Source organism: Thecamonas trahens (assembly GCF_000142905.1).
Source record: "Thecamonas trahens ATCC 50062 unplaced genomic scaffold supercont1.6, whole genome shotgun sequence".
NCBI lineage: Eukaryota > Apusomonadida > Apusomonadidae > Thecamonas > Thecamonas trahens.
Window position 1 is genome coordinate 397,767 of NW_013657674.1, and position 18,769 is coordinate 416,535.

Consider the following 18,769-nt stretch of genomic DNA (forward strand, 5'->3'; position numbering starts at 1 on the left):
GGGGAGGGGGGGCTGGTCACCACCACACACACACACACACCCCAAACACGCTAACGCACACACACCTGGACACTCGACACAGCGACTGCTACAGACCCGCATCTGGACAAACAGAGGCTGTTATGGGTGACTACGAGTTTCCTCGGTTCTACTCGTTCCCGCCATTCTTCACGTACGCTCCCCTTCCCCCACCCCCCCCTCCCTCTCCACCCCTGCGTCACTGTCCTCACACCTGCTCCACAGACTACAGCCGAATGAAGAGACACGGGCGAACCAGGTCTCGGCCTGGCGGAACTTTATCCTTGGCTATTGCGCGGCACACAACGTGAGCCAGCTGGAGATCCAGTCGGCGCTCGACTCGCCGCTCTGCCACAACGCCGCCATCGACCGCAAGCTCTCCGAGGACGCGCTGCGACTGTTCATCGACGATCTCGTTGCCACACGCAACGCAGAGTGGCTAACCTCTGACCACACAACGGCACTGATCATGCCGGCCACTCCTGATGAGGTAGCCGCCGCCATCTACGATTGGATCGACACCACCGGCCAGATCGGCGACGTCCTCACCGTCTACGAGTTGCACTCGGGCGACACCACCGTGGGAACTTCGTTCCACGGCCTTGATGCTGTCCTCATCAACCGCGCCCTCGACGTGCTCGCCAGCCAGGGCAAGGCCAAGGTGTTCTCGGCCTCATCGCCCGAAGACGCAGGCGTCAAGTTCTTCCCTGCATAGTAGTAGTAACAGCATTAGCAGTACCAGTCGCCAACTAACTGACCGGCCTGCAGTGCCATGCAAGCTTGTAGCTGGCTAGCCTGCAAGCAAGCAAGCGGCAGGGTGGGGGAAACAGCAAAAAAATCAGGCCCGAGCCCGGGATCGATCCGGGGACCACACCGATCCGAACGGTGTATCATACCACTAGACCACTCAGGCGATCTGCTAACCACAAATCGTGGAAGCATGGTTTCGCATGCCTCCAGCAGGCATCTAGTATATGACGGTTGAGAGTCACGAGGGTGAGCGAAGTAAAAAAAAAACAAGGCCCGAGCCCGGGATCGATCCGGGGACCACACCGATCCGAACGGTGTATCATACCACTAGACCACTCAGGCCACCTGTTGTTGGAAATGAAGGGTTTAGACATGGTATATAATGTGTGCATTGAATTCAACCTTTCTTACAGCCCTCCCATCTGCACCTCCATTCCTCAAATACTATTCTCTCTGTGTTGAACTCTCCCTGCATGTCTCTTGTAGCTATGGCTAGAACCTCCAGCAAGGCAGTGGTCATCCCGCAAAGTCCCTGCTTGCCATCGTGAATGCACATGCTGCTTCACATTCGACCTCCGCAACAAGTGCTTCATCGAGCTACGCGCCAGCCACAGAAAAGCCCCATAAACGGCGCAGGAAAGTCCACCGTGCAACTTCCATCGACGCAAGCAGTTGACTGGGCAACATTTGCAGAGCTGCCGATGCTTCGGCTACGCTCAGAGCGTGCAATGGCAGGTCTTGTTGGTGGAGGTGAGAAAACGAGTGAGCCTAAATCTGTTTACTGATCAGTGCCTCTCACTTGCAGCACACTCGTTACACACACAGCCGCGGTTGCGCGGTTGAGTTGTTTTCTTTAGAGTTCACTGTGGGTAGAAGACGGTGGAGCGAGACCAACAAGCCTGTTAACCCAGTCAGAAAAGTTTGTGTAGACTGAGGGAACAAAGAGGCCGATAAGGACAAGAATGATGAGGACGAGGCAGAGGCCGATCTGGGCTCGGAGCCTCGAGCCACCACAGCAGTCGACGATGGGACGGATGAGAGTGTAGGCCATCGACGGCTCGAGGAGGCCGACGGCAGTACACTTTGCAATGAGTTCGTCACGCTCGCCCTCGTCGTACTCGTCTAGCACAGCCTGGACTTTGTCAAGGTCCTCAGCCAGGATGGCGTCGCGCAGCGTGGCCGGCAGTGAGAGCAGGACCGTCCGCAGCTCGACAAACTGCGGATCTTTCTCCAGCTCGGCCATCTGCTGCAGTTCATCCTCAGAGAGAGCAGGCGTCTCGCCTTCGAGCGCCTCGACGTCTGCAGCAATACGGGTGTACGTCTCGAGCACATCGGCGTGGAAGGGCGAGACCGCAGCGAGCGCCTGGAGTCTATCGACGTTGGACGCGTCGTCAGCCAGGGCAGCCAGCGGCTTTGCTGCGTCGCGGGCAACCGCCTCCAGCGCCAGCGTCAGTGCTGACTGCGGCGTCGCCGGGGCGATCTCGGCCGCGTCGTCGACCATCTTCAGCCCGTACTGCACAATCATGGCCTGATGGACAATCCGCGCCGCGGCATCGTGCCGGCCAAATCGCAGCTCAATGCACGCCCGCAGTGTCAGCGCTTCCAGCACATCCACCGCCATCACTGTCGTCCATCCGTCCGCCGTACCAAGCACCTTGGCCGACGCCGGCAGCTCACCCATGCCGAGCTCGGCAAACTGCGCCAGCGTCTCGTTGTCGAACAGCGCCAGCGGACTCTCCTCTGCTGGCCTCGTCTTGCCTGTCCCAGCTGCGGTCTCACCCGCTGTCTCTGTCGTTGCCATGCTCTGGTAGTCCTCTGTCTTTGGGTCGAGTGTTGCCGTCTTCGAACCCGACCGCCCAGGAACAGCCCGACCGAGCTGAGGAGGCGGCCGGCCGCGATGGCGTGTGTTATGTCACGACTCGTCGCTGCTAGACCTGGCGAGCTCTATCGCAGCAAGGACGTCGGCTGCATCGCCGTGCCCAACAGTCTCGCGCACTGCTTGAGCTTTCTGGCCATGACCAAGTGCGCCGGCGTCGAGGAGTCGCGCGATAGCGTCCATGCGGCCATTCTCGGCTGCAAGCCGAAGCGGGAGCTGGCCGCGGGTCGACGAGTCTACCCGCGAGTCGGCGAGAAGCGCATCAAGAACATCCATGTTTCCGCGCGAGATGGCAAGGAGCAGTGCTTCATGTCCCAGATCGGTCGGATCGACGGCAGGATGTTGGAGGAGGAGCAAGACGATGCCGAGCTGCCCGCGCTCGACAGCCTCGCACAGCGCCACGTTGGAGTCGACCGACGGATTAACTCGCGGATCGTCGAGCAGAATGGCGACCGTCGCTTCTCGTCCGTGGTAGCAGCTATCACGCAACGGCGCGTTGGCCTGCACAGTCGGATCGACCCGCTCGTCCGCGAGTAGTCGCGCCACCACAGCAGCGCTGTCGCCCGCCTCGCTCCGGCAAGCGTACAGAAGCGCGAGATCGAAGAGCCAGCCGTCACCACGGCCACTCCCCCCACCAGCTCCATGTGTTGTGTTCGCCAGTATCAGCTCTACAGCGTGGAGCGCACCGATGTGCGCAGCGATGGGAAGCGCCATTCTCTGGCTCCAAGGCGGCGAAGCTGCCATGACTGCCTGGACGAGCTCACCCTCGAGGCCAAAGGCCAAGACAAGGCCGAGGATTGAGACAAGCTCCAGGTCGCCGCAACCATAGGCCCACACCATGTACCGCTCGACCTTGCAGCAGACACCAGCGCGTGCCAGATGAGCCACTAGGGCGGTCCAGGCCGGATCGTCGCTTGCTTGAGCCGCCACCACTGGGCGGATCGAGCTCGCCGGCCACAGCCTCAGGCCGTCGGCAGCGGACGCGCCTCTCATCGCGCTGGCAGCAGCCAGTCGAGCACCGTCCCACAGCTTGTGCGCCACGCAAGCATTGTAGCCGCTCAAGGCGTGCGCATGTGCGCGGCTATACCGATCGCCAAGCAGCACGCCATGGAGAGCCTTGCACGTCATCGCCATCGCCAGCACGTCCGTCGCACCCAGCACGCCCACGCCGTATGCGATGGCGTGGAGAAGCTCGGCGGGCAGCACATCCAGCATTGTGCACACACTACCCAATTCCAATCCGATGCTTCCACAAGTTGTGGCGGCGAGAGAGACGAGTGACAGCCACATACTTGCACATCGACGATTAGGTGCACGCTGATGCTGGACGTGCTGAAGCGAGAATCGGTCGTCTTATGGAAGCCGTCACTGATCAGAGCTCAATCTTTCCCAGTCCACACTGAGTCGCATTCTTCGTCTTTACTTCCTTCCTCTCAGCTCTCCCTCACTCAGTTGATCTCCCAAGTATGCGATGCCAGAGTGCTATGGCGTGCGTCATGACGTGAGCCCTGCCGCGGTGCGGAGAAAAACCTGCCGCAGGTCATCAATTTGAGTGGCTCGGCAAGGGTTGAGGCGTTGGGCCTGGGGCTGGGGGTGTTGGGGCGACGGCAACAGCAGGGGACAGGGGAGGAGGACGGGGGGGGGAGGGGAGGGGCCCATAGTCAACGCCACGGCCACTCAGCTCTCCTTTGTCTGGTAGCCATGGCAGAAGTGGAGGGCACGCCCAAGGGCAAGAGCAAGAGCAAGAAGCCCCCAGCCGTGCCCATGCAGCGCCACGGTCTCCTCGCACGGGTTGTGGCACCGATGTTGGCCGAGGCGGCGACTTGCTCGTCTTTGACTCGGGGAGAGAGCGGAGAGACGAGCGGTTCGCCAGAAACTGGTACACCTGCAGCAGCAAGTGAAACTGGTGCGCTGGCTGGAGTAGGTGGTGTGGGTGCCGACGGCTCGGGCCTTGTTCCCGAACCCTACCATCGCCAACACGTTGACGTCGGCCGGATCGTGACCAATGTGGGCGAGACAGCCGACCCGGACATGCTGCACGCCACCTTTGAAGGTCAGACCATCATTGTCCCGCGGACCTCGGTCGACATTCTCTGCGATGAGGCCGGGAACTTGGTGCCCGATGCCGAACGGAAGGAGGCAAAGCGTGCCGAGAAGGAGGCCCGCAAGGTGGCCAAGGCTCGGAGTAAGACCCTACGGGAGCAGATGAAGAAGTCAGCCGACGTGACCGAGCTGTTCTCAGTCTCGGGGCCCATCTCGGTAGCTGCCGAGGCTCGCGCTGCCGTTGCTCTTGTTCGAGTCCGCCTCGACTTTGACGATCTGGCCTCGCCTGAGGCCGCTGGCGACGACGCGTCTTGGGTCTGGATCCTGCCCGGCGACGTGCTGGCCGTCTCCGACTCGGAGCCGCAGACGCTGACGCTAGTGTACGGCGAAGCTACCGGGAGGGCGCCGGCCGCGTGCTTCACCCTTCTGCTCGGTTCTGAGGCCCAATCGCGGCTCATCGAGGTCTCGGCCCGCATGCGGGCCAAGACCGCTCTCCTTAACGACGTCCGCCGTCGCCGCGTCCCGTCGTCGGCCGGACACGACTCAGGCTCGTCATCAGCCTCGGACGATGACGCAGAGCTCCCACCTCCTGCTTCCTCTGCCGCCGATGGCGACGAAATCGTCTTTGAAGGCACTGTCGAGAAAAAGGGCGAGAAGCGCCACTCGTGGAAGACTCGGTTCTTCAGAGTTTACCGCAACCGCATCGAGTACTTTGCCAAAGCCAAGGACAAAAAGTCCAAGGGCGCTATCCCGCTTGGCGCCCACGTCTCGGTCCAGATGGTCGAGTACGAAGGTGACGCTGCCCATTTTCGCTTTGCCATCATCACCCCGGAGCGGACCTGGCTCCTCCGCGTCGACGACGAGGCAAATCGTGTTGCCTGGATCGAGGCGCTCAACTCTATCCTTAGTCAATAACACACTGCCAACTGGCAGACGCAAGCAGTAGCAATCAAATTGTAATGTAGTCGTGGGCTCCGGCACGCATGGTCCGCACCTCGCCATGGTCCAAGTCGAGGGCGTCGATGTCGACAGCGCCGTCGCTCGCCTCGTCCTCGGCTTCCAGCCGGTGATACCACATGATGCCTGCCAGGAGGACCGGAAGGGCCGAGAGCGAGAGCCACGTCGTGTAATTGACCTGCATGTCCCATCCAAACGGCGTCGACCGGAAAAATGTCCAGAAGAGCGCGCCCAGCGGAGTAACCAGCGATGAGGCCACGACGTTGTAGTTTGCCGAGGCGTAGCGGAAGAGGAAGCCGCCAAACACGTATGACGCCACGTAGCCGCCGATAAAGACAACCGCAAAGAACGGGGCCCACGAGCAGCCTGCACCGCCAAAGGTGCACTGCAGATTGACCCACATCGAGTTGGGAAAAGCCTTGGCCGTCGAGACACCAAAGCCGGGAATGAACGCCGCCCAAAACGCGAGCCCAGCAGTGAGTAGCTGGTAGAGCGAGGTCCAGAAGAGCATAAAGTACAGGTTGAGCCGCCCCATCGACGACGCTGACGCCCCGATCGTCTTCAGCACCTTTTCCTCGTAGATGTTCATCAACGCCGCAGGCAGGAAGCCCACCATAAACACCATCGGCCACACGTACCGGGCCGACGACGACGACGAGTACCGCTCCGCCACGTCGTCCAGATTGAAGATCGTCGGCGTCAGTGCAATGAGCAGGCCCAGAACACACAACGCCGCGCATGCCACGTGCTTCCACGTCGTCTTGCGGTGGAGGAGCAGGTACGAGCCAGCAAAGGTGAATGGGATGATGGCGTTGCCGAGGAGCGCCTGCAGAAACGGCGCCGTCCGCTGCGGCGGCGATGCAAAGACCACAAGGATGCCGTTGAGCGCATCGCACGCTCCAATGAGAGCGAGGAACTTGTGCGGGAACCGCGCCTCGACCTCTCCGAGCGCGTTGGTAAAGAGCTTGAGATACGCCACAACAAGGCCAAAGATGACCACGTACGCTGCCGAGGCAAAGGTGAGGACAAAGTACGGATTGGCGCCAGCCGACGAATCGTCCAGTGCCACCAGCCACAGCGGAAGCGCCACATTCTGCGTCACACCTCCAAGTACAGCTCCGATGACACAGATTACCGCCAGCACCGTCGGCGAGATGGTGCCCAGCCGGGTCTCCAGCGATGGAAACTTTGGCGCACTCGGCTCGACAGGCACCGCCACAGCAGTGGCATTCACAGACTTGTTCCCGAGGCGGCCTCTACCTCTCGAGGCCAGCAATCCCTGACCCTCGTTAAGCACGCTCTTTGTCATCTTTGTCGAGGTCCACCGTTTTTGTTGGCTGAGTCACAGAGAGGCTTTATGGCCGGTGTCTGGGGGTGGTGTGTGGCTTGTGGGATGGGTGTGGCGTACGTGCCTTTTTTGACATACCTTTTATTGCCACTGCATCTCCACTCACCCAGTCTGGGCATGGCAAACGCTCGTAGGTACAATATAAAGAGATGTGTAGAGTGAGAGAGGCATGATCTGGTAGCACATATTGTGGATCAGAACATCGGTGACATTGATTGCACATCGGTCTTTGATATCCGCCCGTAGGCCCAAGAGTGGTTGTGTTGCGGTCGCGTGGGTCACGCGGTTTGAGCAGAGTTTTCTCCCACGAACCGTCGAATAGAAGGCACTCACTGCCCAACACGGTCGGCTGCGATGTACGAACGTGTGGACCACGTGTCCTCATCGTGAACAAAGTCATCACTCGTTGTTTCGATTGTAGAGACCGGATGGCTGCAGCATGGGCGTAAGCGCTTGTCGTGGCATTGGCTCCGCGCAGGCTCGTCCGCTCCAGTCCCCTCCCTGCCGAGTCCCACCACATCCATATCATGACAATGTCACTCCAGAGCATGATCGGGACGACTTTCAACTCCCTCCCCCCCTCCTTCCCCCCTCCCCCCCTCCCTCCCCCCCCCCCCCCCCCCCCACCGCCTTCCCATCATGCCCGGATCAGCCTCCCGATCAAGAGCCCCAACCGCTGAGGCTGGCCGCCGCCGACGTCCACTTCCCACCCCTTTCGCCACCTGCCAATGTCCCCCCCCTCCCCCCTCCCCTCCCCTTCCTCACCACCCACCTCACCCCCACACAGTCCTTCATGTCTGCACGTGTCCGCTGGGTCCCTGACGAGGAGCGCACTCATTGTGCTGACTGCGGGAAGAAGTTCTCCCTCCTTGTCCGCCGGGTACGCCCTCCCCCCCCCCCCCTCCCTCCCCCCCTCCCTCCCGTCCCCCCGCCTCCTCTCACCCTCCCTCCCTCCTCCTCACAGCACCACTGCCGACGGTGCGGAGACATCTTCTGCAAACAATGCGCCAATGTGTTCCGCAAGATCCCTGAACTCGAGGTGACAGAGATGGTTCGGGTGTGCAACCGTGGCTGCGACATTGCCTACGATGACGGCGTGTACTCGTCGGTCGGATCTGCCGTGCCTGCTCGGACTGCATCGCCGGTATCCTCGGTGGGCAAGTCGAAGAAAAAGAGCAAGAGCAAGGCTGTTACATCATCGTCCGATCTCGACTTTGGTGGCCTTTAGCTCGTCTGGCGTTGCCCGGCTCGCGCGCTCGAGTGCACCTGCTTGCCTCGCCGCACACGTCGCTGCTTAAAACAACATGACCTCGACGCCTGTGGTCGTTCTTTTACGAGTCGGCGCCGCAGACACCGCAGACGCCACCGTTGACATCGACGACAGCGCATCCACCGCAGACGCCGCATCGCCAGGCGATGGCGGCGGCGTCGACGACCGTAGCGCCGGTGGCGATGCAGACCTCAAACGAGCGGTCGCACGAGTTGCAGGACGAGGCCCACGGCGCTGTGCTCGCCCCGCACCCTCCACAGCTTGTCGGCTTGGCCCGCCGGTCGCGCGGCGCGTTACGCTTGAAGACCTCCACCGCCAGCCGCTCGTATGCCTCGTCATTGGCGCCGAGGCTCTCGAGCTTGATAAACGCCAGCGAAGCTTGCTTGAAGAACCGGTTGAGGTACGCGGTGAGGGCAGCAAGCGAGGCCACTGCCCGAGAGTCGAGGAAAGCCTCAAAGTCGTCGGCAACCCGCAGTGCGGTCCGCATTGCCGCGTCGACGTCGCCGGCGTGCAGCTGCCGCTGCGCCAAGAGGTAGAGATGCAGCGCCTGTGCACCGCGCCACGCGGTGGCCAGCCCGTCGACGCCCGCGCCGTCGGCGCTGCTCTTGCCTGGCGAGCTCATGAGGCCAGCAAGCTTGGCGTCCGGCGACCACGACGACCGTCCACTGCTGCCGCTCCCTGCTTCGCCTCCACCAGCCCGCCTTGCCATCTTGGCTTTGGCCTGTCCACACAGCCCGGCGAGAACATACAGCTGCTTGCCGCGCACAAGCTTGCCGGCGGCGACAGCCTCACGCGCAAGCTCGACAAGGAGCTGACCGGCCTCGCTGTACTTGTGGGCCTGATAGTAGAGCTCAATGGCCTTGAGCCGACCGCCGGGCAAGGCCAGGAGCTTGTCGGCGTACTCGGCGAGGAGGGCGTGGATGCCTGGAAAGGCGTGCCGTTCCGCGAGCCGCAGCGCTGTGTCCCACCGTTGGAGGCTGACACACGCGTCGACGGCGGCCTTGACGTCGCCGGCCTTGACGTACGCCGCCACGGCCTCGTCGGCCATGCCCACGCTCACCAGCTTGGCGCCGAGCTTGGGCAGCAGCGCGTCGCTAGAGCCGAGCTCTGAGACGAGCGAAGCGAGCCGGTCAAAGTCGCCAACCCGGTAGGCGGCGTCGGCGAGCGGACCAGTAGCGTGGGCCAGCTCATAATAGTGGATGGCCTTGGCGTCCTGCCCGCGCTCGGCGTAGTAGTCGCCGAGCTCAGTGTGTGCCCGCGCCCGGAGTTTGTCGTCACCCTGTCCGGTCTCGTGGATGAGCTTGACCACCCGGAACCAGTCGCCGACCTTGACTCGCAGACCGATGGCCAGGTCTGACCGGTTCATCTCCATGTACAGCTTCTCGGCCTGGTCAAACCGGCCAAAGTACGCTGCAACTTCGGCAGCCTGCTTGAGCGGGTCCTTGACCTCGCGCAACGACTTGAGGAAGACCAAGCCCTCGTAGTTACCGTACTTGATGAACGCAGCCCGGGCGAGGCCAAGATCCAGCGCCTCCAGCGCGGCCTCGGCCAGGATCCGCCACAGCCGCGGGTGCGGGTTGTCCGCCACAAAGCCCATCGCCTCCTTGAGGTTGACCGACTCAACAATGGCCCGGGTATCTCGCAGCGAGCGCGTCTCATACTCAACCAGCAACGCCTTGGACGGCACCTGCGGATCAATGAGCAGCGCGTCGAGGTCGACGGCCTGGACCACTAGGTCCGAAAACTCGCAAAGGTACGAGGTGCATGGCACGGCCTCTTCCGGCGCCGGGCCGCGGTACACATACAGCTTGTCCTTCTCCACCGCGGCAAGCAGCGACGGCTCGTCGCCCCACTTGATGGCCCACACGTTGTTCTTGCGCTCAAAGTCCGGCAGCGGCATGCCCAGCGGCGCGCTTGCAGACTCGCGCATTTCCAGTGCGTACAGCGAGAGTGCAGATGCAAAGTCGATGATCGCCACCACGCTTCCGTCACAGTTGATCTCGAGCACCTTGGCCCGCACTCCAATGTTGTACTGCGTCTCCAGCCGGAGCCGCGGCAGGCTGTACCGCAGCAGCGTTCCCGACGCCCGTGCCACCAGCAGCATGCTGCCTGACGCTGCCACTGCCGTGATCACGTCGCCAGTCTCCTCCGAGTCGGCAAGCTCCATAAACTCAGAGGCAGTCGACGCCGGATCCGAGTCGATGTGGAAGAGCGCAACCGGTGGTCCATCGCCGCCGCTACGTCCGCCGAGCATCTTGTGCGACTTGGCCTGCGGCGTCTCGCTCTCCAGCGCTGCAATGTAGTCCCACACAAAGACAGCGCGCGGCGAGGCAACAACCACATGCCGCGGTGTCATGGCCAAGTGTGTCGGCTCGAGCGCAAGATACTTGGAGACGAGTGGGTTGCCAATGGCGTCAAACACAATGGCCACGTCCTCCGATTGCGCGCCGCCCGTCGAGGTCAGCAGCGCGGCGTGCTGGCCGGCAGCGCAGATGCCGGCCACCCGCTTGATGTACTTGACCGCTACCTCGGTCGTCTTGGTGTTCCAAAACGTGATGCAGTGCTCGTCGTTCGAGATGAGATACGAGTACACGAGTGTGTTGGCAAAGTACGTCCACTTGCGCGGCGGACGGACTGTGGCAAAGAAGATGGAAGACCCAACCGTGAGCGCAATCCGCAGCCCGTTGCCCGACCACGAGAGACCGGTCACCAGCGAGCCGCCGGGCACCTTGAGTGTGAACACGTTGGCGCCGTTCGGCTCGTAGAACTGGACCACTGAGACAACTCGCTCACGGAGCGTCAGCTGGCCCGCCACCGCCAGCAAGCTCCCGAGCTTGTCCCACGACAAGGTAGAGATTTGCAACTTGGTGTCAAGCACAAGCGGAGCGTCATCAATCTCAGACCGCATCAGCTGGACGCATCCGTTGTCAAAGGCGACCGCCAGGGACGGCAGTCCGGCCTCGACGCCACGGATGGCGTCGTTGAACCACGCAAGGTCGACAACGCCCGGAAGCTGGTCGGCAGGCGTTGTCGGCGGCAGAGGGAGCTGACATGGGCCGTCAACCGCCACGAACAGTTGCATCCGGGTCAAATACGCGCCACTCGCGGCGTCGTGCAGATGAACCTGCCCGTCGGCGGTTGCCAGCAGCAGCAGCCGTCCATTGGGCGACCACGCCACGCGGGTCAACGGCTTGTCAAAATTGATGCACCACACCCGCTCCTTTGACAAGTGGCCCAAAATGACCATGCCGTCCGTGTAGGCAATGGCGATGAGCAGGCCTGACGGTGACCAGGCAAAGTCGGCCACGTTTCCGCCGTCGGCCCGCTCGTTGACCATCTGTTCGAACCATGCGCCATCATGCAGCGCCCACACAATAATGACACCATCAGCCGCAGTCGTCAGCCGCTGTGCCGGCTCGTTCCACCGGCACCGCGACAGTGTCGCCGAGTGGCCCGTCAGCGCCTGGTTCATGCTGAATGACGACGCCGTGCCCGGACCTGCCTGCTCCAGCTGTAGCACCCGGCAGGCCCCGCCCTCGCCGCCCACAGCCACATATCCGTGCGCTCCGCTCCATGCCACCGTCGTCAGCGGCGTAGCATTCGGCATCCCAATCTGTGTCGACATGGTGTGAGTGTGGCGGGCAAGGCGGGAAACAGGAGAAGGGGGGGGAGGGGCAAGTGGGGGGGGGGTAGGGGGCGTGGGATGGAGGACGTACTTTCTTGGAGAGGTAGACGTGCATGATGGTGGAGAGTGGGGGAAGGTATGTGGGTGGTGGTGGGTGGGTTGAGAGTGCGGTGGGAAGCCCTGGAGGCGTGCGTGAGAGGGGGAGGAGGGGAGCGGGTGGGGCGAGGCGGGGGGGGGGGAGGGGGACCGAATGGCGCCGCGCGCGTGTCGGCAGACCGGAACTTGCGGCTGGGCAATGTAGGCGGGTGAAGGGCGTAGTCATGGCTATGAATGTAGTGAGAAGGAGAAAGGAGTAGAGAACATGATTGCTTTGGTCATCTGCTGGTTACTTGGCAGATACTTGCTGGTTACCGGGCGATGGCGGTGGTTCGGGATCTAGCTGATGTCTGAGCCTGCATGAACTTGAGCGCTTTGGGATCGGCGTACATGGAAGAGACATCAAAGTCGACCACATACAGGCCTTCCAGCGATCGTGCGCGAGAGAGGGCGACGTAGGCCTGGCCAGCTTCAAAGACTGAGCCAAGCGAGACAACAAGCGAGTCGAGCGACATGCCCTGCGACTTGTGGATGGAGACGGCAAAGGCCAGCTTGAGCGGCAGTTGTGTCCGTTTGGCTGGCCGGCGTCCAACAAGCCCCATCCGCCACACGTACGGCTTGATGAGCATTGTCCGCCCACTCGCCATTCGCACCCACGGTAGCTGGGTGGCGTCATCAAAGGCGACAACAACGCCGCGCGAGCCGTTGGCGAGCCCGCCCACAACGTCCAGATTGCACACCAGCATGACCTGGGCGCCGATCTTGAGCGAGACCCGCTTGCTCGCCGGGCACGAGCTGTCAAGCGCCGCCACGCCGCCAGTCGGTCCATCATCAAACGCCTTGTACGTCACCGTTGTACCCGGCAGCTGCGCCAGCTGCTCGGCGTTGGTTGCGTCGACCGCTGCTCGATGTGGGAGCAAACGGGTGGGAAGAACGCCATCGTTGGCAACTACCTTGGCCTGCGATCGAGCCTCAAGGACACGCACAAGACCAGGCTCAACAACGCCACGCCGGAGTGCGCCGAGCAGCCGGGCAAACTCGACGTCGCGCTGGCGGTAGACGTGGGTGAGCTCGAAAATGGCAAACTTGGCCGCCTTCCACGCCTCAGCCTCAAAGGCAAACTGTGGCGCGGTCGAGACAACGCCATACCGATGTTTGACCACCGGCGGGAGCTGCAGAAAGTCGCCGCAGACCACGAGCTGAAGGCCGCCAAACGGGGCATCGGGTCGCGAGCGCAGCGCCCGGCCAACGCCGTCAAGCACGTCCAGCATCTGCGGCCGAAGCATGGAGATTTCGTCGATGATGAGCGTGTCTGTAGTCTGCCAGCGAGTCACCACACTTGGGCGCTCGCGGATTGACGCCAGCAACGACGCCAGTGGCGCCTCGCCACGCCCAATGCCCGCAAACGCATTGAGGGTTGTGCCGCCGAGCTGGCACGCGGCAATTCCAGTCGATGCCGTGACCTGAACCCGCTTTGTCGCGCCCAGCTGCGCCAGAATATGCGCAATGAGCGTCGACTTGCCTGTTCCGGCCGAGCCAGTGAAGAAGACATTGCGTCCGTCGGCGATAGCGGCGAGGACCTCGGCTTGGCGAGGATCGACCTGCGACAGCGCTGGGTTTTGGCCATCAGCAGGCCCAGCAGCCACCGCACGGCCATCGAGGCCACACCGTCGCTTGGATGCGCGCATCAGGCTCGGCAACGCACCTGTTGCGAGGTGGCGGGCATGGCCGCCGAGATCGATGACGACAGCGTCTGCGGGCGGCGGCGCCGACGAAAAATTTGAATATTTTGCGCCTCGCGCCGCTCCCTCCGGCAAGCCCGCGACGCCGGCAGGCAGTGCCGAGAGTGTACGCTTGCGCTTCCGCGGCGGTGACCGGCCTGCACTTGCGGCTTCGGCCTCACTCTCGCTGCACTGCGCCTCAAGCTGCACTCTGTCGGTGATGGCGAGCTTGGCCGCCCTCGCCGGGTGGAGGGTCGAGCCGAGGAGCATGAGCCAGGCCTCGAGCGCTGCGGGCGTAGCCGCCGAGAGGAGGACCCGGACCCGAGCGGATGCGGTCGAGATGGTGAGCGTGGCACGGCCCTGGCTTGTGTACTTGGTCTGGACCTGCATCTCGCGTGCTCGGATGCAGTCTAGGCTCAGCGCAGGCGCAGCTGATCGCGGCGCACGGACGTGGGCGACAGCCATGACGATGGTCCCCTGCGCATGGCCGGCATCAAACGAGACATACGCGTTCTTGATTGTCTTGGACCGCAACACGGTGTGATCTTTCTTGTTACGGACGTTGAGAAACTCGATCCGCACTGTAGCCGCTACAATCGGCATCGTTGGCCAGCGACGAGTATGCGGTCTTGGTCTTGGCTCACCAGGGCTTGCTTGGCAGCCAGCCATATTCCTCCGCCTGCCAGCCTCACCTGCCATCCACATCGAATCGAGCTCCAATCCTCTCTGTATCGACCACATAGACTGCACCAGCCATCGATGGGTAGTCGTTAATTGTTCGGCAGAGATCGCCAAGCAGTGTGTGTGTGTGCCTGTGGCTGATGGGAGCGGAGAGAGAGTGTGTGTGTGGGGAGAGGGTGTGTGAGGTGATGCATGCAAGACGTGATCGATCGCCTTTGATGGCTGCCAACCAACAGCAGACAGGCCACGCGGTGGGGGCCTCACCCGCTCCCGCTGTCTCTGCTATGAGTTGCCACACCTAGCTGCACTCTTTCAGCGAGGAGGAGGAGGAGGAGGGTATGAGCTCGTACTCGGCAGGTGTAGCAGTGCCAAGTCTCCGGCAGGCCCGCGGGTCGACCCGGTACTACACCATGCTGACGACGGCGGCTGGAACGTCGGGCGAGGACGAGTCATCGTCGGGGCAAGGCGATGGCGGCACAGGCATCGAGCCGTGGCTTCTCGAGTCTGAAAAGCCGGAAGGACGCGAGCTGGTGGCACTGCGGGCAAAGGTGCAGGAGCTCGAAGCCAAGCTGCGCAAGAGCCGACGGCGGCAGTCGTCGGCACGCGATGCGGTCCGTGAGGCGTCGGACGCTGTGGAGATGGCAGCGCAGTCGGCGCGGCGGAGCGCGGTAGCGACGGCACGAGCGCTGGAGGCGTGTGTCTTTGCGCTTGCGCACGACTACGTTTTTATCTCACGCATCCACTCGGGCATCCGGGCTGCCGTCTATCTCGCCACCGCGCGGGCGACCGAGGGGCCAGCGCCGAGCGGCAAGACGGCGCTCAAGATTGTGACAGGCTACGGGGCAGTCTCGGTTGATCGCCCACCACGCGAAGTCTCCATGCTTCTCCGCCTCCGGGCACACCCGTGCATTGTCTCGATCGATGCATGGTATCCGCTGTTGGACCAGAACGCGTTTGCCATTGCCATGCCGCACATTGTGCACGAGGACTTTGATCCGGCGAGTGAGCCGCGCAAGCTTGTCAAGTACATGTGGGACACGCTACAGGCGTTGGCGTTCTGCCACGCCGCGTCGGTGGTGGTCCGCGATGTTAAGCCGTCGAACATCCTGTTCGACATGGCGCGCCAGCGGGCAGTTCTCATTGACTTTGACTGTGCCACCCATTACGACCCGTCGGCGCCGCCGCGCGATCTGGTCGGAACCCGCGGCTTTCTCGCGCCCGAGATCATCGACGACCGGCTGCGCCTCGACGGCTATGGCTACCCTGTCGACATGTACTCGGCCGGGCTCACCTTTTTCGCCCTCGTCTTTCGCGTCCCGCCGCGCCGCTACTCGGCCATGACGCACCCCGATGTGTTCGACACACTGGAGGCGGCGGCGTCGACTGCCAAGTCGCGCTCGTCGCGCGCCCAGCTCCTTGAGCTCATCTCCGGCCTCGTTGCTGCCAGCCCTGCCCACCGCTGGACCGCCGATGCTGCCATCGCCCACAGGTACTTTGACGAGCTGCGCAAGCGCAAGACCGGCACGCCTGCAGCACTTCGCTCGCCGGCGCCGCGCTCGCCAGCCTCTCGATTATCGTCCGGCCGCAAGGGTACGAGGATCCGCAAGCGCCGCCGTCGCCGCCGGTCGTCGGTCTCGGCCCGTCGACGGTCCAGCACAGCCCTCGGCATCACCTCGTCATCGTCCCTTCCTTACTCGCCCTCGCTCTCCACAGACAGCTCACCGCAGTCCGACAGCTGTTCTGATTCAGCATCGGTATGCTCGAGCAGCATAAGTACCACCGCAAACACACAAAGCTCATAACTGGGCTAACTCTTGCGTAGGCGACTCAAGTCCGGCAAGTCGCTTGCCACTTTGCCCAAATCGGCAATGTGGCGAAGTTCCACGGTTGCTGTCGTCACCGAGCAACCTCCTCCGCCACTCAACTCTGTTGCTCTTCCCTTCCTTCGTCACCACCACCGTCTCGCCTACTACCAGACCTGTGACTTGCACTCTCCCCTCATCCCTCCCCACCATGTCGTCGTCTAACAACGACGCCTCAACTCCGCAAGCTTGCATCGACGGATGCGGCTTCTTTGCGTACGTACCCCCCCCCACCCCCCCTACCCCGCCCATGAGCACGACCCAACTCGCCGTTGTTCGTCACACTTTCTTCCGTTTCGAACATTGATTGATTCGTTTGCTCATTCGTTCTTCATTCGTTCGTTTGGGCGTGCGGTTGTTCGCCGGTCGCAAATTGGTCACCGTCACTCACCCCAGTCACATGCGCGGATGGTTGGGCATGCAGATCGGCTGCGACCGACCGATGCTCGGCTTGCCACCGCAAACACATGAGCGAAAGCATGCAAGACCTGGCCAGTGGAGGCCAGGATGCCCCATCGTCGCCTGCGGCTTGGGCAGCGGCGGCGGCTGACGCAGCCTTTGCCGCGTCGAACGTTCTGCCGGCAGAAGGCGGTGATGACGTCGCGTCGATGCCGGCGCCCATGGATGTGGCGCCTGCCGAGACCGAGGCTGTGAAGGCCCCGGCTATGGCAGCCGCAGCAGCAGACGAGACACCCAAGAAGAAGAAGAAGAAGAAGGCCCGCTGTGCACACGCCGAGTGCCGGACCAAGATCGGGACGCGCGGCTTTGAGTGCGCGTGTGGCGCCTCGTTCTGTGGCTCGCACCGCTATGCTTGGGCCCACGACTGCACCCACGACTTTGCCGCCGAGGCCCGTGACAGGCTCCGCGCGGCGAACCCAGTAGTCTCGCCGGAAAAGGTGGCTCGGATCTGAGCCGCCCAGCTCTCACGTCCCCTCTGCTCGCTGCGATCTCGCTGCACTTCCTTTAACACACACGCACATCCACCGCTTGGCTCACACTCTGCACACGTACGAGTTCGAGTGTGAGATGTAGCGGACCCAGCGGGCGGGCTTGTAGTTGGGGTTGGCGTCGATGATGCGCAGCGAGCGGATGGCGAGGCCCGAGAGCGAGTGCATGGGGATCTCAAAAGCGAGCGAGGCCGGGCCGACGCTCTGCGACCAGACGGCGTACTCCTCGGGGCCGTCGAGATGGACGCGGACCCGGGCATGGTGCTCGGCACCACCGCGGAAATTTTCGATGAGCCAAGTCATGGTCTTGCTCTCCTTGGCATACGCGTACGACTGGCCGCCGACGCCGGCAGGCAGATCAAGGGTGGCGTTGTAAGTAGAGCCTGGCAGCGGGAGCGAGACGCGGACACCCTTGCCAAAGGTGGTGTTGGGAAAGTCGGCCCGGATGCGGAGGACGACGTCAAATGCCGAGGCCGAAACCTCCTCCAGAAAGACAAAGACTCGGAACGGGGTGCGGAACTCGGACTTGAGGCGGTACGACATGAGCGTCGACTCGCCTGACTCGAGCGGAAAGGCGACGAGGCGGCGGGCGTCAAAGTCGTCGAGATTGACGCCCTCGTGGAAGGAGATGTCGTCGACAACGATGCCGTAGCCGTCGCCGGCGCCACCGACGCTTAGATCCTCGTTGAGCGCGAGGACCAGATGTGGGTTGCCGTTGACAAAGGCCTTGACCTGGATGGAGCCGTCGATCTGAGACCGCACAATGGAGCCGTCCTTGCCAAACACCACAATGAGTCGCTCGAGCAGGTCAACAAAGACCTCGTCGCCGCCGGTCCGCCGGTGCTCGAGGGTGATCGGCTTTTGCGCCGCTGCCGACGATGCCGTCCGCGCCACTCCCGCGGTGCTGGTCGGCTCAGCCACCCCGTGCTTGATCGCGGCCGCAGCCGCCCGGTCACGAAACTTGGCGAGTGCAGCTTTGATCCCGCCCTTGCCCTTGCCGCTCGTGCTCGCACTCGTGCCACCGCTGCTGCCCTCGCCAGCGCCAAATGCTGCCTCGGGCACGTTGACGATGTGCGCGCGCAGATGGTCTGACGACGTCGACTGGACCCAGCCGTAGTCCAAAATCTCATCGAGGATCTCGTAAACAAGCACAAAGTTCTTCCGCAGCTTGTCTTCCGAGAGCTCACCGGTGTAGTCCTTGAACACGGCGGCAAACCGATCGAGCAGCTCGACAGCGAAGACTGGCGAGACGTTGAACTTGGTGGTGAAGACCAGATACAGACCTTTGCGCGCCACATGGATAAAGTTGAGTCCATTGATATGAAACGCCGGTGGAAGGGCTGCAAGTCCCACTCCCGACGACGGCCCAGCGCCTCCACCTCTGCTCGCCCTGCTTGCCTGCACCTTCCGCCAGAAGATGTCCGGCGTGCCCTTGACGACATCTCCTCGGTCTGTACCCCCCTCCCTCGACATGCACATGAGTGGGCGGCGCATCATACGTACGTCGTCTATCCCTTCCCCAATCCCCTTCCCTTGTCGTGTGGCGTGGCGACTATGCCTTTGCCCACGCCCCCT

The 18,769-nt window shown here is 62.6% G+C and overlaps 10 protein-coding genes and 2 non-coding genes across 12 annotated transcripts in view; 5 read left to right on the top strand and 7 right to left on the bottom strand.

Annotated features, from left to right (window-relative positions):
• Positions 1-81: 81 nt before the first annotated feature.
• AMSG_01612 (vacuolar protein-sorting-associated protein 25) lies at positions 82-762 on the top strand. Its single transcript, XM_013906207.1, has 2 exons — positions 82-172; positions 244-762. Exons 1-2 carry the CDS (start codon positions 123-125, stop codon positions 731-733), a joined length of 540 nt encoding a protein of 179 aa, XP_013761661.1. The 5' UTR covers positions 82-122; the 3' UTR covers positions 734-762.
• Positions 763-859: 97 nt separating this feature from the next.
• On the bottom strand, positions 860-931 carry AMSG_20006. Its single transcript has one exon. It is a non-coding gene; the product is annotated as a tRNA-Pro (tRNA).
• Positions 932-1,038: 107 nt separating this feature from the next.
• On the bottom strand, positions 1,039-1,110 carry AMSG_20007. The gene has a single exon. It is a non-coding gene; the product is annotated as a tRNA-Pro (tRNA).
• Positions 1,111-1,614: 504 nt separating this feature from the next.
• On the bottom strand, positions 1,615-2,592 carry AMSG_01613 (uncharacterized protein). The gene has a single exon (XM_013906208.1). It carries the CDS (start codon positions 2,567-2,569, stop codon positions 1,622-1,624), a length of 948 nt encoding a protein of 315 aa, XP_013761662.1. The 5' UTR covers positions 2,570-2,592; the 3' UTR covers positions 1,615-1,621.
• Positions 2,593-2,656: 64 nt separating this feature from the next.
• Positions 2,657-3,859, bottom strand: AMSG_01614 (uncharacterized protein; the record flags this gene model as incomplete). Its single annotated transcript, XM_013906209.1, has 1 exon — positions 2,657-3,859. The coding sequence occupies one exon, from the start codon at positions 3,857-3,859 to the stop codon at positions 2,681-2,683; it is 1,179 nt and encodes a 392-aa protein (XP_013761663.1). The 3' UTR covers positions 2,657-2,680.
• A 475-nt stretch (positions 3,860-4,334) lies between these two features.
• AMSG_01615 (uncharacterized protein) lies at positions 4,335-5,619 on the top strand. Its single transcript, XM_013906210.1, has one exon. It carries the CDS (start codon positions 4,346-4,348, stop codon positions 5,600-5,602), a length of 1,257 nt encoding a protein of 418 aa, XP_013761664.1. The 5' UTR covers positions 4,335-4,345; the 3' UTR covers positions 5,603-5,619.
• An 8-nt stretch (positions 5,620-5,627) lies between these two features.
• AMSG_01616 (uncharacterized protein) lies at positions 5,628-6,953 on the bottom strand (the record flags this gene model as incomplete). The annotated part of the gene is made up of 2 exons (XM_013906211.1): positions 5,628-6,898; positions 6,929-6,953. 2 exons carry the CDS (start codon positions 6,951-6,953, stop codon positions 5,637-5,639), a joined length of 1,287 nt encoding a protein of 428 aa, XP_013761665.1. The 3' UTR covers positions 5,628-5,636.
• Positions 6,954-7,389: 436 nt separating this feature from the next.
• On the top strand, positions 7,390-8,643 carry AMSG_01617 (uncharacterized protein). Its single transcript, XM_013906212.1, has 3 exons — positions 7,390-7,437; positions 7,780-7,872; positions 7,957-8,643. The coding sequence occupies exons 1-3, from the start codon at positions 7,432-7,434 to the stop codon at positions 8,218-8,220; spliced, it is 363 nt and encodes a 120-aa protein (XP_013761666.1). The 5' UTR covers positions 7,390-7,431; the 3' UTR covers positions 8,221-8,643.
• On the bottom strand, positions 8,308-11,887 carry AMSG_01618 (flagellar associated protein; the record flags this gene model as incomplete). The annotated part of the gene is made up of 1 exon (XM_013906213.1): positions 8,308-11,887. One exon carries the CDS (start codon positions 11,885-11,887, stop codon positions 8,324-8,326), a length of 3,564 nt encoding a protein of 1,187 aa, XP_013761667.1. The 3' UTR covers positions 8,308-8,323.
• Positions 11,888-14,795: 2,908 nt separating this feature from the next.
• AMSG_01620 (CAMK/PHK protein kinase) lies at positions 14,796-16,129 on the top strand (the record flags this gene model as incomplete). The annotated part of the gene is made up of 2 exons (XM_013906214.1): positions 14,796-16,066; positions 16,099-16,129. 2 exons carry the CDS (start codon positions 14,796-14,798, stop codon positions 16,127-16,129), a joined length of 1,302 nt encoding a protein of 433 aa, XP_013761668.1.
• A 181-nt stretch (positions 16,130-16,310) lies between these two features.
• Positions 16,311-17,232, top strand: AMSG_01621 (uncharacterized protein). Its single transcript, XM_013906215.1, has 2 exons — positions 16,311-16,463; positions 16,672-17,232. The coding sequence occupies exons 1-2, from the start codon at positions 16,399-16,401 to the stop codon at positions 17,156-17,158; spliced, it is 552 nt and encodes a 183-aa protein (XP_013761669.1). The 5' UTR covers positions 16,311-16,398; the 3' UTR covers positions 17,159-17,232.
• Positions 17,195-18,769, bottom strand: part of AMSG_01622 (adaptor complexes medium subunit family protein) — a 1,981-nt gene continuing 406 nt past the window's right edge. The window contains exon 2 of the mRNA XM_013906216.1: positions 17,195-18,645. Within this exon, the coding sequence (XP_013761670.1) occupies positions 17,240-18,645 (1,406 nt within the window). The 3' untranslated portion in view covers positions 17,195-17,239. The remainder of the gene's footprint in view (positions 18,646-18,769) is intronic.

Coding starts and splice junctions, on each gene's coding strand:
- AMSG_01612 (XM_013906207.1), top strand. CDS start 123: ATGGGTGACTACGAGTTTCCTCGGTTCTACTCGTTCCCGCCATTCTTC. Junction 173..243: donor TCGTTCCCGCCATTCTTCAC/GTACGCTCCCCT, acceptor CCTGCTCCACAG/ACTACAGCCGAATGAAGAGA.
- AMSG_01613 (XM_013906208.1), bottom strand. CDS start 2,569: ATGGCAACGACAGAGACAGCGGGTGAGACCGCAGCTGGGACAGGCAAG.
- AMSG_01615 (XM_013906210.1), top strand. CDS start 4,346: ATGGCAGAAGTGGAGGGCACGCCCAAGGGCAAGAGCAAGAGCAAGAAG.
- AMSG_01617 (XM_013906212.1), top strand. Junction 7,873..7,956: donor TCTCCCTCCTTGTCCGCCGG/GTACGCCCTCCC, acceptor TCCTCCTCACAG/CACCACTGCCGACGGTGCGG.
- AMSG_01621 (XM_013906215.1), top strand. CDS start 16,399: ATGTCGTCGTCTAACAACGACGCCTCAACTCCGCAAGCTTGCATCGAC. Junction 16,464..16,671: donor GACGGATGCGGCTTCTTTGC/GTACGTACCCCC, acceptor TTGGGCATGCAG/ATCGGCTGCGACCGACCGAT.